This window comes from Ranitomeya variabilis, chromosome 7 (assembly GCF_051348905.1).
Source record: "Ranitomeya variabilis isolate aRanVar5 chromosome 7, aRanVar5.hap1, whole genome shotgun sequence".
Classification (NCBI taxonomy): Eukaryota; Metazoa; Chordata; class Amphibia; order Anura; family Dendrobatidae; genus Ranitomeya; species Ranitomeya variabilis.
Window position 1 is genome coordinate 96,332,259 of NC_135238.1, and position 17,342 is coordinate 96,349,600.

The 17,342-nt window shown below is 47.9% G+C and overlaps 1 protein-coding gene across 2 annotated transcripts in view; it reads left to right on the plus strand.

Annotated features, from left to right (window-relative positions):
• The first annotated feature begins 816 nt into the window (after nucleotides 1-816).
• Nucleotides 817-17,342, plus strand: part of VPS16 (VPS16 core subunit of CORVET and HOPS complexes) — a 508,307-nt gene continuing 491,781 nt past the window's right edge. Inside the window, exon 1 of one of the 2 annotated variants that reach the window (XM_077275596.1) lies at nucleotides 817-1,004. In XM_077275596.1, the coding sequence (XP_077131711.1) occupies nucleotides 955-1,004 (50 nt within the window). In that variant the 5' untranslated portion in view covers nucleotides 817-954. The remainder of the gene's footprint in view (nucleotides 1,005-17,342) is intronic. The other variant, XM_077275595.1, reaches the window with a different exon arrangement.

The window sequence follows — 17,342 nt, forward strand, 5'->3', positions numbered from 1 at the left end:
TTCTCCGCACATCCCCTCATCATTTCCCTTTCTCTGCACATTCCCTCATCATCATTACCTCTTCTCTGCACATCCTCTCATCATTATTCCCCCTTCTCCGCACATCCCCTCATCATTTCCCCTTCTCTGCACATTCCCTCATCATCATTACCTCTTCTCTGCACATCCTCTCATCATTATTCCCTCTTCTCCGCACATCCCCTCATCATTATTCCCCCTTCTCCGCACATCCCTTCATCATTCCACCTTCTCTACACTTACCCTCATCATCATTCCCCTTTTCCCGCACATCCCCTCATCATTATTACCCCTTCTCCGCACATCCCCTCATCATTCCCCCTTCTCCGCACATCCCTTCATCATCATTCCACCTTCTCTACACATTCCCTCATCATCACTCCCCCTCCCCCCTTCGCCACACAGCCCCTTACCGCACAGCCCCTCTCAAGTAACATCAACCCTTTCCAGGTGAAAGACCCGTAATAAGCAGCCCTATAGGAGTAGCAGCGGCCATTTCACTGCGCAACCCTCCAACACGCAGCCCCCATATAATAACAACATCCTTTTTTCTCTGCTCCCAAAATACATCCTCAGAGCACCCCCACTGTGTCCTCATTCCATTGTGCAGGTCCGCTCCGCTCCAGCAGCCTCAGCACTACCCTGCTTTCTGCTATCTATAGGCACTGGTACTGGACAGAACGAGGCCTGCCTCTACAGGTGACATCGTTCTCTCAAAATATCAACTCCATTCTAGATGCTCCCATAGCGCGTGCTGCACCACGATCTGACGTCACAGCCGTCACTGGCGGAGTCTCCAGCGAAAGTCAATATTGAGTGAGAGAAAACACGTGACTGTCAGCTGTGCGGACGTTTATTGGTCGTCTGCGCCATCATGTGACGTTTTCGAGCTTTCCGGTTCTGGTCGGCTGCTTTCTGAGACAAGTCTAATCTGATATGGATTTCTGCACAGCCAATTGGTATCCTATGGGCGCAGCTTATTACCGGTGAGTGCGGGCACAGTCCCTGGCGTAGTGAGCGGTGCCATTCTGGGCTCCTGTGTGTGGCTGGTGCTACAGTGTTCACCTATTCACCTGCACTGGGAACAGGCAGCACTGTGAGACCTGCAGGGTCCTAGCGCTGCTGAGTACGCCGACGGGCAGCACTGTGAGACCTGCAGGGTCCGAGGGCTGCTGAGTACGCCTACGGGCAGCACTGTGAGACCTGCAGGGTCCTAGCACTGCTGAGTACACCTACGGGCAGCACTGTGAGACCTGCAGGGTCCGAGTGCAGCTGAGTACACCTACTGGCAGCACTGTGAGACCTGCAGGGTCCTAGCGCTGCTGAGTACGCTGACGGGCAGCACTGTGAGACCTGCAGGGTCCTAGCGCTGCTGAGTACACTGACGGGCAGCACTGTGAGACCTGCAGGGTCCTAGCGCTGCTGAGTACGCCTACGGGCAGCACTGTGAGACCTGCAGGGTCCTAGCGCTGCTGAGTACGCCGACGGGCAGCACTGTGAGACCTGCAGGGTCCTAGCGCTGCTGAGTACGCCGACGGGCAGCACTGTGAGACCTGCAGGGTCCTAGCGCTGCTGAGTACGCCGACGGGCAGCACTGTGAGACCTGCAGGGTCCTAGCGCTGCTGAGTACGCCGACGGGCAGCACTGTGAGACCTGCAGGGTCCTAGCACTGCTGAGTACGCCGACGGGCAGCACTGTGAGACCTGCAGGGTCCTAGCGCTGCCGAGTACACTGACGGGCAGCACTGTGAGACCCGCAGGGTCCGAGGGCTGCTGAGTACGCCGACGGGCAGCACTGTGAGACCTGCAGGGTCCTAGCGCTGCTGAGTACGCCGACGGGCAGCACTGTGAGACCTGCAGGGTCCTAGCGCTGCTGAGTACGCCGACGGGCAGCACTGTGAGACCTGCAGGGTCCTAGCGCTGCTGAGTACGCCGACGGGCAGCACTGTGAGACCTGCAGGGTCCTAGCGCTGCTGAGTACGCCGACGGGCAGCACTGTGAGACCTGCAGGGTCCTAGCACTGCTGAGTACGCCGACGGGCAGCACTGTGAGACCTGCAGGGTCCTAGCGCTGCCGAGTACACTGACGGGCAGCACTGTGAGACCCGCAGGGTCCGAGGGCTGCTGAGTACGCCGACGGGCAGCACTGTGAGACCTGCAGGGTCCTAGCGCTGCTGAGTACGCCGACGGGCAGCACTGTGAGACCTGCAGGGTCCTAGCGCTGCTGAGTACGCCGACGGGCAGCACTGTGAGACCTGCAGGGTCCTAGCGCTGCTGAGTACGCCGACGGGCAGCACTGTGAGACCTGCAGGGTCCTAGCGCTGCTGAGTACGCCGACGGGCAGCACTGTGAGACCCGCAGGGTCCTAGCACTGCTGAGTACGCCGACGGGCAGCACTGTGAGACCTGCAGGGTCCTAGCGCTGCTGAGTACACTGACGGGCAGCACTGTGAGACCCGCAGGGTCCGAGGGCTGCTGAGTACGCCGACGGGCAGCACTGTGAGACCTGCAGGGTCCTAGTACTGCTGAGTACGCTCACGGGCAGCACTGTGAGACCTGCAGGGTCTTAGCGCTGCTGAGTATGCCTACGGGCAGCACTGTGAGACCTGCAGGGTCCTAGCGCTGCTGAGTATGCCTACGGGCAGCACTGTGAGACCTGCAGGGTCCTAGCGCTGCTGAGTACGCTCACGGGCAGCACTGTGAGACCTGCAGGGTCCTAGCGCTGCTGAGTACGCCTACGGGCAGCACTGTGAGACCTGCAGGGTCCTAGCGCTGCTGAGTATGCCTACGGGCAGCACTGTGAGACCTGCAGGGTCCTAGCACTGCTGAGTACGCTCACGGGCAGCACTGTGAGACCTGCAGGGTCCTAGCACTGCTGAGTACGCTCACGGGCAGCACTGTGAGACCTGCAGGGTGCATCCTGTCTCCGTGATGCAGATATGCGTTCCAGTAGTGTCTTAGCCATGGGACTATGGACATAATTTGACGCGATTTTGGAGACATTACTGCATGACGCGCACATGGGAGAACTAACCCTTTCCCTGGTTACGGGGATGCAGTCTTTGTCATGTGACACCCGCATGTCATTCTTGGACAAGCAACGCCGTAACTTCCAGTGCATTCCATTGAGCTGACGGTGAAGTTTGATACACCGCCATTATGATCAGGAGGGTGGTGAAAGAGCATATTGTGTGTGTATATATATATATATATATATATATATGTATGTATGTATGTATGTGTAAATACATACATACAGTACAGACCAAAAGTTTGGACACACCTCATTTAAAGATTTTTAGGGGTGATTTTGACCGTAGAGTGAAGGCAAAGGGGCCAACAAGTGCTAAGCATCTCTGGGAACTCATTCAAGATTGTTGTAGACCATTCCCGGTGACTACCTCTTGAAGCTCATCAAGAGAATGCCAAAAGTGTTCAAAGCAGTCATCAAAGCAAAAGGTGGCTAATTTGAAGAATTTAGAATATAAGACATCATTTCAGTTGTTTCACACTTTTTTGTTAAGTATATAATTCCACATGTGTTAATTCATAGTTTTGATGCCTTCAGTGTAAATTTACAATTTTCATAGTCATGAAAATACAGAGAAATCTTTAAATGAGTTGCGTCCACACTTTTGGTCTGTACTGTATGTATGTGTGTGTGTATGTATGTATGTATATATATATATACTAGCTGAAGAGCCCGGCGTTGCCTGGGCATAGTAAATATCTGTGGTTAGTTATAGCACCTCACTTCTCTTATTTTCCCATCACGCCTCTCATTTTCCCCCTCACATCTTTCATTTTCCCCCTCACATCTCTCATTTTCTCCCTCACACCTCTCATTTTCCCCCTAACTCCTCTTATTTTCCCCCTCACTCCTCTCGTTCCCCCCTAACACTTGTCATTTCGACCTCACAACTGTCATTTTCCGATCACTCCACTAGTTCCCTCACTCCTCTCATTTTGCACTCACACCTTTTCATTTTCACCTCACACCTCTCATTTTCACCTCAGTATATACATGTTTGTCATCTCCCTTATATATAGTATACACCTGTGTCATCTCCTGTATATAGTATATACCTGTATGTCATCTCCCCTGTATATAGTATATACCTGCTGTGTGTCATGTCCCCTGTATATAGTATATACCTGTATGTCATATCCTCCTATATATAGTATATACCTGTATGTCATCTCCTCCTGTATATAGTATATACCTGTGTGTCATCTCACCTATATATAGTATATATCTGTGTGTCATCTCCTCCTTTATATAGTATATACCTGTATGTCATCTCCTCCTATACATAGCATATACCTGTATGTCATCTCCTCCTGTATATACTATATACCTGTAGGTAATCTGCTCCTGTATATAGTATATACCTGTGTGTCATCTCCTCCTGTATATAGTATATACCTGTATGTCATCTCCTGTATGTAGTATGTACCTGTATGTCATCTCCTCCTCTATATAGTATATACGTGTCATCTCTCCTGTATATAGTATATATCTGTGTGTCATCTCCTCCTGTATATAGTATATACCTGTGTGTCATCTCCCCTGTAAATAGTATATACCTGTGTGTCATCTCCTCCTGTATATAGTATATATCTGTATGTCATCTCCTCCTGTATTAGACCTCGTTCACACGTTATTTGTTCAGTATTTTTACCTCAGTATTTGTAAGCTAAATTGGCAGCCTGATAAATCCGCAGTATATATTAGCTCACACATACCCATAATAGACTGGTCATGTGACTGACAGCTGCCGGATTCCTATATGCTACATTTGTTGCTCTTGTAGTTTGTCTGCTTATTAATCAGATTTTTATTTTTGAAGGATAATACCAGACTTGTGTGTGTTTTAGGGCGAGTTTCGTGTGTCAATTTGTGTGTGTTGAGTTGCATGTGGCGACATGCATGTAGCGACTTTTGTGAGATGAGTTTTGTGTGGCGACATGCGTGTAGCAGCTTTTTGTGTGTCGAGTTGCATGTGACAGGTTAGTGTAGCAAGTTGTGTGCAGCAAGTTTTGCGCATGGCGAGTTTTGCGCGTGGCGAGTTTTATGTGTGGTGCCTTTTGAGTATGTGCAAGTTTTGTGTGAGGCAACTTTTGCATGTGTTGCAACTTTTGTGCATGTGGCAATTTTTCTGCGTGCGCAAGTTTTGCGTGTGGCGAGTTTTCCATGAGGTGAGTTTTGCATGTGGAGAGTTTTGCGCGTGGCGAGTTTTGAGCGGCGACTTTTGTGCTTCGACTTTTATGTGGCGAGGTTGGTGTATGTGTGGTGAAATGTGCGCTGAGGGTGGTATATGTGTTCGAGCACGTGGTAGTGTGTGGCGCATTTTGTGTGTGTGTTCATATCCCCGTGGTGGTGTGGTGATTATCCCATGTCGGGGCCCCACCTTAGCAACTGTACAGTATATACTCTTTGGCGTCATCGCTCTCATTCTTTAAGTCCCCCTTGTTCACATCTGGCAGCTGTTAATTTGCCTCCAACACTTTTCCTTTCATTTTTTCCCCATTATGTAGATAGTGGCAAAATTGTTTGGTGAATTGGAAAGCGCGGGGTTAAAATTTCACCTCACAACATAGCCTATGACGCTCTCGGGGTCCAGACGTGTGACTGTGCAAAATTTTGTGGCTGTAGCTGCGACGGTTCAGATGCCAATCCCGGACATACACACACACACATTCAGCTTTATATATATATATATATTTTAGCTGTACTACCCGGCTTCGCCCGGGTTAATAACTGCTGTTAGCAAAATAGAATGTGTTAACAAAAATGTATTCTGCACAAAAAAAAACACAAAACAGATAGAAATGTAATTATTAAAAGGCAAAAACTAAGCTAATAGAAGCATTTTACAACATATATTTCAACACTAGAGATATTCCACACAGATTTAACTAAATTGGCCAAGTAATGTGAAGTAATCTTCCACTACTTATTCGAGAGCCTTTTGATAAACGACATTCTTAGTTTTTCCTTCAGGTGCAAAGACAAACAGATTTTTGGCTGTTCCAACTCTTGAACAGGCCACATAAAGTTGACCATGAGAAAAGCATGGAGATTGTAAATCGATTCCAACTACTTTCAAGGACTGTCCCTGAGCCTTGTTGATGGACATAGCAAATGCCAGTCGAACAGGAAACTGGAGGCGTTTAAAATCAAAAGGCAAATCAGATGGAATGAGAGGAATTGTTGGAATGAAAATATCTTCTCCTGTGGCACATCCTGTCAAAATGGTTGCCTCAATTACATGTGGAAACAGGTTCTTAATCAAGAGTCTTGTTCCATTACACAGCTTTGGTGGATCCAAATTTCTCAATAGCAGAATAGGTGCTCCAGGTTTTAGAAAGAGGTTGTGAGGAGGAAGTCCTTGTGGCTCCAAGGAATTGAGGAACTCAGTTGGATAAAATAATGCTTGAGCAGGGTCTATAACTGTATCTACTGACTTGTAAGTTGTGCACACACCTGGAAGGAGATTTAGAATTTGAAGATTGATCTTGTTGACACTGTCATTTTTGGGAGCTAGAATAGCCCTTTCACACAGCCAGCCAGAATTTTTGAAGTGGAGTTGAATGTTTGGAAAAACCTTTGCTTTCAACTCCTCAATGGAAGTCACAATGCAACAAAAGTTGCTTGGGAAGGTGATCTGTCCAGTGGTTGAGTTTACTGGTGCCTTGCCATCTCCAATATTCAACAGCTGGCTCGAAAACAGTCCAGCAGAAACATCGCCTGTCATGTAGACCCTCATGTTTGTGTTCAGTGAAATTTTCTTTACTTTTCTCCAAAGGTACGATGCTTTGAGACAGGCATTGAGTTCGTCTGCAGGGGTTGATCTTGGAATAACAGGTAGTGTTTGGCGGAAGTCACCTGCCAAAACAACAACTACTCCTCCCATGATATATTTGTTGCTACGCAGGTCTTGCAGCAGTCTGTCCACTGCTTCCAGAGCCCTTTTGTATGACATGGTGCATTCATCCCAAATGATGGCACTGCATTTTTTAAGCAATTTGGCCAGTCCTGATCCCTTGGCAATATTACATACAGGGCTGTCACTATGAGACAGGTTAAGTGGTAGTTTGAATGTCGAATGTGCTGTCCTGCCACCGTTTAAAAGCGTAGCTGCAATTCCAGAAGATGCCACTGCAAGTGCAATCTTTTTTTGTTGTCGAAATTTTGCCAGGAGCAAGTTGATTACAAATGTCTTTCCTGTTCCACCTGGAGCATCAAGGAAGACAATCCCACCTTTGTTGGTTTCACTGAAACTTAAAATATAATTATAGGCGTCCCTTTGATCTGGTACCAATATTGGCTCGTTCTGAGACACACATGCTGTCAGTTCATCAATATTGTAGTTTGTTTCTATGAAAATCTCCCTACACGTTTGGATGCCTTCAGGATTTCTTTTTGGAGCAGGCAAACCAAGCAACTGTAAGGCTTTTCCTGACATCGCTATGCACTGATCTTCAAGGAGCATTAAAGTTTCATTGAACATTTCCTCAGTGAAGTTGATGAGTTGCTGAGGATTTTCCCTTCTAATCTGCATGAGGATGTCCTCACTGAGATCAGTTTTGTACTTTGTCCAAATCTCAAGAGGATTTGAAATGCTACAGGTTGTTAGAATAATAGCAAAGAGGTGTCTTAGTCGCTTTGGGGTTTGTGTGGCTGCTGCTTCACTGAGGGTCATGTCCCAGTGTCCATCATTTTCCAGAAGTCCTTTTCTTTGGCAAGCTTCCCTGAATGTTTCACACACATGACCTCCGACGGTCTTCAAGTCAGAAAATGATGTAGGGCCTTTGACAACATGAAGTAACATGCGCAGGTAGAAGCACTCTGCATTTGACGGATGAACAGTGTAGACGCGACCAAGTGTATCAGTTGCTTTCACCCCTGGATAGCCTTCAATATCAAGCCCCCGTTTCCTCCGTTCCAGTGTTTTTCTGGAGGCATTCCAAGTGTAGTACTTTGGTAAATCACAGTAGAGAATTGTTTTTGCAAAAGGGTCTTGTTGACACAGCTCAAAAAATGCCAAGAGGGTGGTCTTAGGTGGTGTTAGGAGCTGCTGCTGCAAGTTTGCTGGGTTAAAATAAATTCTCTGTCCATTTTCCAAGTGCACACTCAGATGCACAACTGGTGGGTAGCGCTCATGAATGGAGAATCCTAGTATTCTCCAAACAGCTTAATTGCTGCTTATGTACCTGCCCATCTGGAATGCCTCCACTTCATCAATAATAGGTCCATTTTTCTGGAGTTCAAAAACTGCTTGATCACTTCCTTTGTGGACATATTTGCAGATATACTTGATTGATTTCACAGAGTGGCAAGATTCGACATTTATGTGGGCCTGGAAAATTTTTGAGAGCAAAGGGTTGTAAGGCACTACCCACCTGTTGTCAATTTCTATCTCTTGGAGTGATGATCCAACACACATTTTGAGCTTTGCTGTGAAACCACCATCCCCTGGCTTTCTTCGGTAGACTGGATATCCATCTTGTCCTGTTTGGGTTTCTTGGACCAGGGATCGTGGGTAATGCTTTGAACACCTGCCATCAATCATACAGGGAGAATTTTTGTTGAGACTCCCACACGGACCATGGATCATGTTTTTGTGATGGTGTCAAACAGCAATGGGTCAATCTGAAGGTCTGGCAATTCGGCACTGATGATATTGTCAATTTCGGTAGGCTGTATTTTTTGCTTCAGCCAGGTCAAGATGTGGGCGTGAGGAAGGCCTCGTTTTTGCCATTCAACTGAATACATCCAGCACTGCGTCTCACCATAAATATGTGATTTTGTGATGAGACTAATCATTTTTGAAAGTTTCTGTTTGAAAACCCGAGCAATAAGGTCATGGCGATTCACTGTTTTTTGGCCCGGCAACAGGTGCCCTCCAATTTCCTCCCAGGCAGTATTGCAAGTAAAGGTGATGAAAAGATCTGGACGGCCATACTTTCTCACATAAGTCATTGCATCCTGTGTGTATTCATGCATGTGTCGTGGGCTTCCAGTGACAGTTGATGGAAGAATAACCATTTTCCCCAACTCTTTTGGATCAGCATCATTTGCAACAGCATCTCTAAGGTGAATATATTCCTCTGCCCTGAGCTTCTTTTGATTTAGTCGGATATATAAAAGACGTTCACTCTCAATCTTTGCATACATGTCAACAATAAATTGGTGGAAGAGGTGTTTGCATTTCAAGATGTGATTTTCCTCTGCAAATCTTGTCATGATCCTATATGCATAGAAGTCCATGGCAGACACTTTTTTTCCTGAAGGGTTGCCTGTTGTACGATCTGTCTGAGGTATTCCAAAGTGATAGCCATCCTGTCCCTGCCAAAAGATGATTGGATATTGCAGTGCATCATAGGACCTGTGAGTTTCTGCTACTCGTTGCAAACTATTGTTCCTTTTCTGAAGCACAATGTCACGGCTTTGAAAATCATTGCCTACGATCAAGATTGCTACATCATCAAATGTGGGAGCATTGAAACGTCGCTGATGCTCACCTTGTGGTGTTTTGTCAGCTCGAATGACAACCTTGTAATCGTCATTTGGCATGCATTCAAGTGCAGTCTTGAAAAGTTGAACATATGGATTGTTGGAGTGAAGGAACTGCTGCAAATTAGTGACAATATCAAGGCGAGTGTTAGGAATTAAAGAGCATCTCCGCTTAGTTTCTGCTTCTGCATTTCCCATGAAGAAGAGTTGAAGAAATTGAGGTTCTTCTCCTTGTAATGGAAGCAGTGAGCCAATTGAGTGGTAAACCTGTCCTTGAACTTTAAATGTCGGCATAAATCCTGTTGTAAACATTTCTTTTGCTGCACCAAATGATGTCATTTGGAAGCAGGAGTTGTACTTCCTGATGTTGTCCAAGAAATGCTTTGATATTGTACTGGTACCCGTCATCCGAGACTTTAGGGGATCTGGTGGTGACAGGAGAGGTGGAAGTTTTATCTTGCCATTTGCACAGCATAAACCTGGCGGTTCATCTTTCCATTTTAGGGCACTGCAGTACATGCAGACCACATCCAATTTTCTTATCTGAACTTTAGGATTATCCTGATAGTTTATTTCTGACTGGTAACAAAAGGCAGCATGTTTCAAATCTCCAACCATTTCCTGTGCCCTGGCGGAAGAAATAGCAATTCTCTTAGCGGCAAGTCGGCCTTCTCTCTGCTGAGATGACTCATTGGCCCTTGAGGAAGCAGCTCTTGTTTTCATGTCTGCAAGCCTTGCTTCCCTCTCCTCAGAAAGTTCATTGGCTCTTGAGGAAGCAGCTCTTGTTTTCATGTCTGCAAGCCTTGCTTCCCTCTCCTCAGAAAGTTCATTGGCTCTTGAGGAAGCAGCTCTTGTTTATTCGGACTCCCATGACAGCACTACGAGAGAGGGGATCCGCCCTTAAGGAACAGGAAACCTACAGATACAAAAGGGCGGCACCTCTCCCATGCATCAGTTGGTTTCCTGTTCCTAAAGGGACTGGATCCTACAGAAGAACTTCTACAAGGAATTCCAGGCCGGCCGGACCGATTTAGGTAGCGAGGGGGTCTCCTACCTCGGCCGGTGCGGAGTACCTGAAGTAGTCACGGTGACCCGGGCAGGGCTGCACAGCGGTGGCTATTCAGCGAGGAGCGGTCGCCAGGAGGTGTCCTGTCTCCGGAGCATGGTGAGTATGGCGGTTTCCCTCCCCCAAATGCTGTGGGCGCCTCTGTAGGGTCGGCGGCATCATGGTGGCGCCTCCCGGAGTCTCCTGGCAAAGTCTCGGCGTCCCACGCTGTTCACAGCGCTTCCACAGCGCTGACAGGAAGCGCTGTGGACTAAGGGTGACGTCGGAGGGCGGAGCCGGCGATGACTCCCGGGTCGCAGAGCTTCTGCGCATGCTCAGGGGCTCCAAGATGGTGGCGCCCACCGGAAAATGTGCGCCGATCACCCTCAGGTGTCGGCTGATCCCCTACAGCTGCGGGGGGGGGGAAGATTAACCGGAAGGCGCGGCGCAATTTTCGCTGACCGAAGGAGGGGCTATTTATCAAGCTCCAAATGTGCATTCCGGGCTTCTGGCCTCCATATCTGCTAAGGATGGAGTCCGACCAGGATCAGCAGCCTCTGCTGCTGGACGAAGCACCCCAGAAGCCTGTGGAGAAGGAGCATGGCAAAAGGAGCGATGGATCTGGCCGCGGAAGCTCCTCCAGACAGGGGTCTGGAGCGTCAGCCAGAAAAAAATCCCCCTCGTACTTCGGTAGCTTTCTGGGTATGGGCGTCCACTGGTAAGTGATCTTCGAGAATGTTCACTCAGTGATTAGTCTCCCCTCATATATGTTTCCACAGGGGAGGAAAAACACCAGTAAAACAAAGCATAGGGAATGTGCCATCTGCGGGGTTCCCTTGCCTGACTCATACCCAAAAAAGCTATGTGACCCCTGTATCCAGCAGACGGTGAGGTCTGGGAAGAGGGGGAGGGGGTCATGGCATTAGTTCATTAGACTAGCTTGCCTTACTTGCCCCCTCGGGTAGCAGAAGAATCCTCTTCTATTGCGGCCAGTCTGAAGGAAATGGTTAGGATGGAGGTTAAGCAGTCCATTAAGAGCCTTTCACAGTCAGGAGGCTCTAAACGGAAGTCTCAGTGGTCATCTGATTCATCTGTGGAGGACAAGAGCGTAGAATCGGACGATTCAGCAGCAGCATCATCCTCCTCGGAAGAAGAAGACGCTGCTCGTTTTTGTTTACCCTTGGAAAGAATAGACAAGTTAATAAAGGCAGTCAGAGGCACAATGGGTATAACAGAACCCAAGCCTCAACTATCCAAAGAACAAATGATGTTGAGTGGGTTAGATTAGAACAAAGGAAGCGTAAGGTTTTCCCTCTGAATGAAAAGATACAGGAACTTATCAACAGAGAGTGGAAAAAAACGGAGAGGAAAGGTTCCTTACCACCTGCGCAAAAGCGAAGGTATCCCTTTGACGACCCAGCAGTAGGTAACTGGGAAAAGGCCCCAAAACTGGATGCAGCAATTGCCAAAGTAGCGAAGCGATCCTCTCTCCCGTTTGAAGACATGGGAACGCTTAAAGACCCCCTGGATAGGAAGGTGGATACCTTCTTAAAGGGAACCTGGGAAATGGCAGCCGGTTCCTTAAGACCTGCGGTGGCGTCAACCTGCACGGCAAGGTCAATGATGGTATGGCTGGACCAGTTAGAGACCCAATTAAGACAAGGGGCCTCTAGAGACTCTATTCTCGCGGCTTTACCAGTAATCCAGGAGGGGGCGGCCTTTTTATCAGACGCCTCAATTGACTCCGTTAAATTAGCAGCTAGAGCAGCGGGGCTTTCTAATGCTGCAAGGAGAGCCCTATGGTTGAAATGCTGGCCTGGGGATATGCAGGCGAAAGCAAAGCTCTGCGCTATCCCTTGTAAAGGCGAGTATTTATTCGGGCCTACCCTGGATGAACTCCTGGAGAAGGCAGGAGACGATAAGAAAAAGTTTCCCAATACATTTAATGCATACCGTCGTCCCTTCAACAAAAGAAGGTTCAATCGGGGAGGGAAGCGCGCCTTCTCACCAGGTAGAGATCGATCCAGATGGGACGATAAGCGAAAACGAGGTACAGGTCTCATGTTTCGCCGTAACCCGACGGAAAACAAAAAACAAGAACAATGACTAGCAATCCCGGTGGGAGGGAGACTGTTGCATTTCTCGGCAGAATGGTCAGAAATCACAAACAGCGTTTGGATAAAAGAGACTGTTTCCCATGGTCTCAAACTTGAATTTGTCCAGGCTCCGCGGGACAAATTCAAGCTAACACCTTGGCGCTCATCTCCCACTGAACAATTTGCCCTGGAAGAGGAAGTGAGGACTCTTTGTTCTAAAAATGTTTTGGTGGAAGTACCGTATTCTCAGACAGGGAAGGGGTTTTACTCTCCCCTTTTCCTAATCCAAAAACCAGATAACACTTATAGAACCATTATTAATCTTAAGGGTCTCAATAAGTTTTTGGTAAAGCATACTTTCAAAATGGAGTCCATCAATTCAACAATAAAAATGCTCTTTGAAAACTGTTTTATGGTAGTGGTGGATTTGAAAGATGCCTACTATCATGTACCCATTCATGCTGATTTCCAACAATACCTGAGGGTAGCACTGTTAATGGAGGGAAGGATTCAACATTTTCAGTTCAGGGCACTCCCCTTCGGGATAACTTCTGCTCCTAGAGTGTTCACTAAAATAATCGCGGAAGTCATGGCGCATTTAAGGGAATCAAATGTCCTTATAATCCTCTATTTAGACGATTTTCTCATTGTCGGGAACTCAGTGGATCACTGTCTGTCAAAATGGGAAATTACTAAAGCTAAACTAGAACATCTGGGTTGGATCATAAACTTCGAAAAATCTACCGTATATACTCGAGTATAAGCCGACCCGAGTATAAGCCGACCCCCCCTAATTTTGCCACAAAAAACTGGGAAAACTTATTGACTCGAGTATAAGCCTAGGGTGGAAAATGCAGCAGGTACCGGTGAATTTCAAAATAAAAAATAGATACTCCATACCGTTCATTATGGCCCCATAGATGCTCCACATAAAGCTGTGCCATATATATAATGCTCTGCACCGTTACCCCATAGCTGTGCCATATAGTGCTCTGCACCGTTGCCCCATAGCTGTGCCATATAGTGCTCTGCACCATTGCCCCATAGCTGTGCCATATAGTGCTCTGCACCGTTGCCCCATAGCTGTGCCATATAGTGCTCTGCACCATTGCCCCATAGCTGTGCCATATAGTGCTCTGCACCGTTGCCCCATAGCTGTGCCATATAGTGCTCTGCACCGTTGCCCCATAGCTGTGCCATATAGTGCTCTGCACCATTGCCCCATAGCTGTGCCATATAGTGCTCTGCACCGTTGCCCCATAGCTGTGCCATATAGTGCTCTGCACCATTGCCCCATAGCTGTGCCATATAGTGCTCTGCACCATTGCCCCATAGCTGTGCCATATAGTGCTCTGCACCATTGCCCCATAGCTGTGCCATATAGTGCTCTGCACCGTTGCCCCATAGCTGTGCCATATAGTGCTCTGCACCATTGCCCCATAGCTGTGCCATATAGTGCTCTGCACCATTGCCCCATAGCTGTGCCATATAGTGCTCTGCACCATTGCCCCATAGCTGTGCCATATAGTACTCTGCACCGTTGCCCCATAGCTGTGCCATATAGTGCTCTGCACCGTTGCCCCATAGCTGTGCCATATAGTGCTCTGCACCGTTGCCCCATAGCTGTGCCATATAGTGCTCTGCACCGTTGCCCCATAGCTGTGCCATATAGTGCTCTGCACCGTCCATTATTGCCCCATAGCTGTGCCATATAGTGCTCTGCACCGTCCATTATTGCCCCATAGCTGTTGCTGCTGCTGCAATAAAAAAAAAAAAAAACACATACTCACCTGTCTTGCTTGCAGCTCCTCGGCGCCATCTTCCCGGCGTCTCTCCGCACTGACTGATCAGGCAGAGGGCGGCGCGCACACTATATGCGTCATCGCGCCCTCTGCCTGAACAGTCAGAGCGGAGAGAGAGACGCCGGGAAGATGGAGACAGCGCCCGGCATGTGGAACGAGGACAGGTGAATATGTCATACTTACCTGCTCCCGGCGTCCCGCTCCTTCCCCCTGCCTGTCTTCGGTGCCGCAGCCTCTTTCTCTATCAGCGGTCACCGGCACCGCTTCATTAGAGAAATGAATAGGCGGCTCCGCCCCTATGGGAGGTGGAGCCGCCTATTCATTTCTCTAATGAGCGGTCCCACGTGACCGCTCAGGGGAAGAGGCTGCGGCACCGAAGACCGTGTGACAGGCAGGGGGATCGCCAGGAGCCCCGGAAGCAGGTAAGTATATGACAGTGCTCACCCGCCGACCCCACCACCGATCATGACTCGAGTATAAGCCGAGAGGGGCACTTTCAGCCCAAAAATTTGGGCTGAAAATCTCGGCTTATACTCGAGTATATACGGTAAGTTACAGCCCCTAAATATGCAAAAATTCCTGGGGTTAATATTGAATTCAGTAACACAGCAGTGTCTTCTCCCTATAGAAAAAATAGAGCTAATTCAGAGTTATGTGTTAAGAGCAATTAAAACACCCTCCATGACGCTTAGGCAAGCCATGTCCCTACTTGGGTCACTCACATCTTGCATCCCAGCCGTTAAGTGGGCTCAGTTCCACACCAGATCCCTGCAAAAGGAAGTTTTATTCCATGACAGAGCCTTAAATGGCGCGCTAAATGGGAAATTAACATTGGGTCCAATAACACTGAATTCCCTTAGGTGGTGGTTAGACATACAGAATTTATCAGCAGGGGTGCCCTGGATAGTAAATGTCACCCAGGTAATAACCACAGATGCCAGCTCTTCGGGGTGGGGAGCTTATATGGGGGACATGGTGGTCCAGGGACAAGGGGAACCCTTCACAACATTCTCATCCAATCAAAGGGAATTGTTGGCAATTGAATTGGCTGTTAAAAAATTCCTCATATCTGCAGGGCCAGCACGTCAGAATTCTGTCGGACAACAGCGTGGCAGTCGCCTACATAAACCGGCAAGGGGGAACACGTTCCGAGACTTTAATGCAGATCACGGATCGCTTGTTCCAAGTGGCAGAGCTCAGTTTTCAATCTTTGACGGCTCTCCACATCAAAGGAAAGGAAAATATAACAGCAGATTTCCTAAGTCGAAACATGTTAAGACAAGGAGAGTGGTCTCTCAACTAAGACATTTTCAACCGTATCATCCACAGATGGGGTCAACCAGTGGTGGATCTGTTCGCCACCAGAGGCAACAGAAAAGTAAAACTCTTTTGCTCTCTGAATCCCAGAGAAAATCCCCTGGCGGTGGACGCATTTCTAATAAAATGGGATTTTCCGCTGGCCTATGCCTTCCCACCACTGAATCTGATACCTCTAGTGGTGAGAAAAATCAGAGAAGATCGAGCGAAAGTCATCCTTGTTGCCCCCTTTTGGCCCAGAAGAACCTGGTTTGCCTGGCTCAAGACAATGTCTGTATCGGATCCCTGGGTACTGCCAGAGATCCCAAATTTACTTTCTCAGGGACCAATCTCCCATCCACAAGTGGCAGCGCTCCATTTAACGGCGTGGAGTTTGAACGGTCACTATTAGTAGATAAAGGCTTCTCTCCGAACCTGGTAGAAATGCTCCTAAAGAGTAGGAAACAAATAAATACAAAAATCTACTCTAGAACTTGGTGGAAGTTCTTGACCGTTTCAAAATTTAATATCCAAGAAGGGGTGCCAATAATACAAATCTTAGAGTTTCTACAGAAGGGGTTTGAGCTAAAACTCTCTACTAGTACCCTTAGATTACAGGTCTCAGCTCTGGGTGCCCTGTTTTCCTGTAATATAGCTAATAACTATTGGATAGCGAGGTTTATGAAGGCGGTCTGTAGAACTAGACCAGTGTATAAAGATAGATCGGTTCCGTGGGATTTAAATTTAGTTCTGTCCTCACTAACAAAACCCCCCTTTGAACCTCTACACGAGGCCTCGATTAAAATGTTGACACTTAAGACGGCCTTCTTGATTACCATAACCTCAGCTCGCAGGGTAGGGGATATCCAGGCACTTTCCAGGCTTCCCCCATATACAGAGTTCCTGCCTGACAGAGTAGTCCTTAGACCAGACCCAGCATATCTGCCGAAGGTAGCAACACGGTTTCATAGGTCGCAGGAAATAGTTTTACCATCTTTTGTTCCTAATCCATCTAATCCTAAAGAGCAGGAGCTTCATACGCTAGACGTTAGGAGATCTCTCCTACAATATATTTCAGTCACCAATAGCTGGAAGAAGGATGAGGCACTGCTTCTTTCCTTCCAAGGTCCAAAGAAAGGATGTAGAGTGTCAAAATATTTACTGGCTAGATGGATTAGGGAAACTATTTCTATGGCTTATACAGCAGGTGGGGGGCCAGCTCCGCAGAATCTAAAGGCACATTCCACCCGAGCCATGGCGTCATCCTGGGCAGAAAGATCTGGAGTATCGGTGGAACAAATATGTAAGGCGGCCACTTGGTCATCCCCTTCCACGTTCTTTAAGCACTATCGGTTGGATTTGGGGTCCTCCCCTGATCTCACCTTCGGGTTAAGGGTGCTGCAGACTATAGTCCCTCCCTAAGGTAGCTTACATCTCTGTAAATCTCTCATAGTGCTGTCATGGGAGTCCGAATAAAGCATTAAGCTACTTACGGGTAGCGGCATTTTTCGGAGGCCCTTGACAGCACCCTTAGTTCCCTCCCTATTCACGTGGGGGTTGCACTTCCT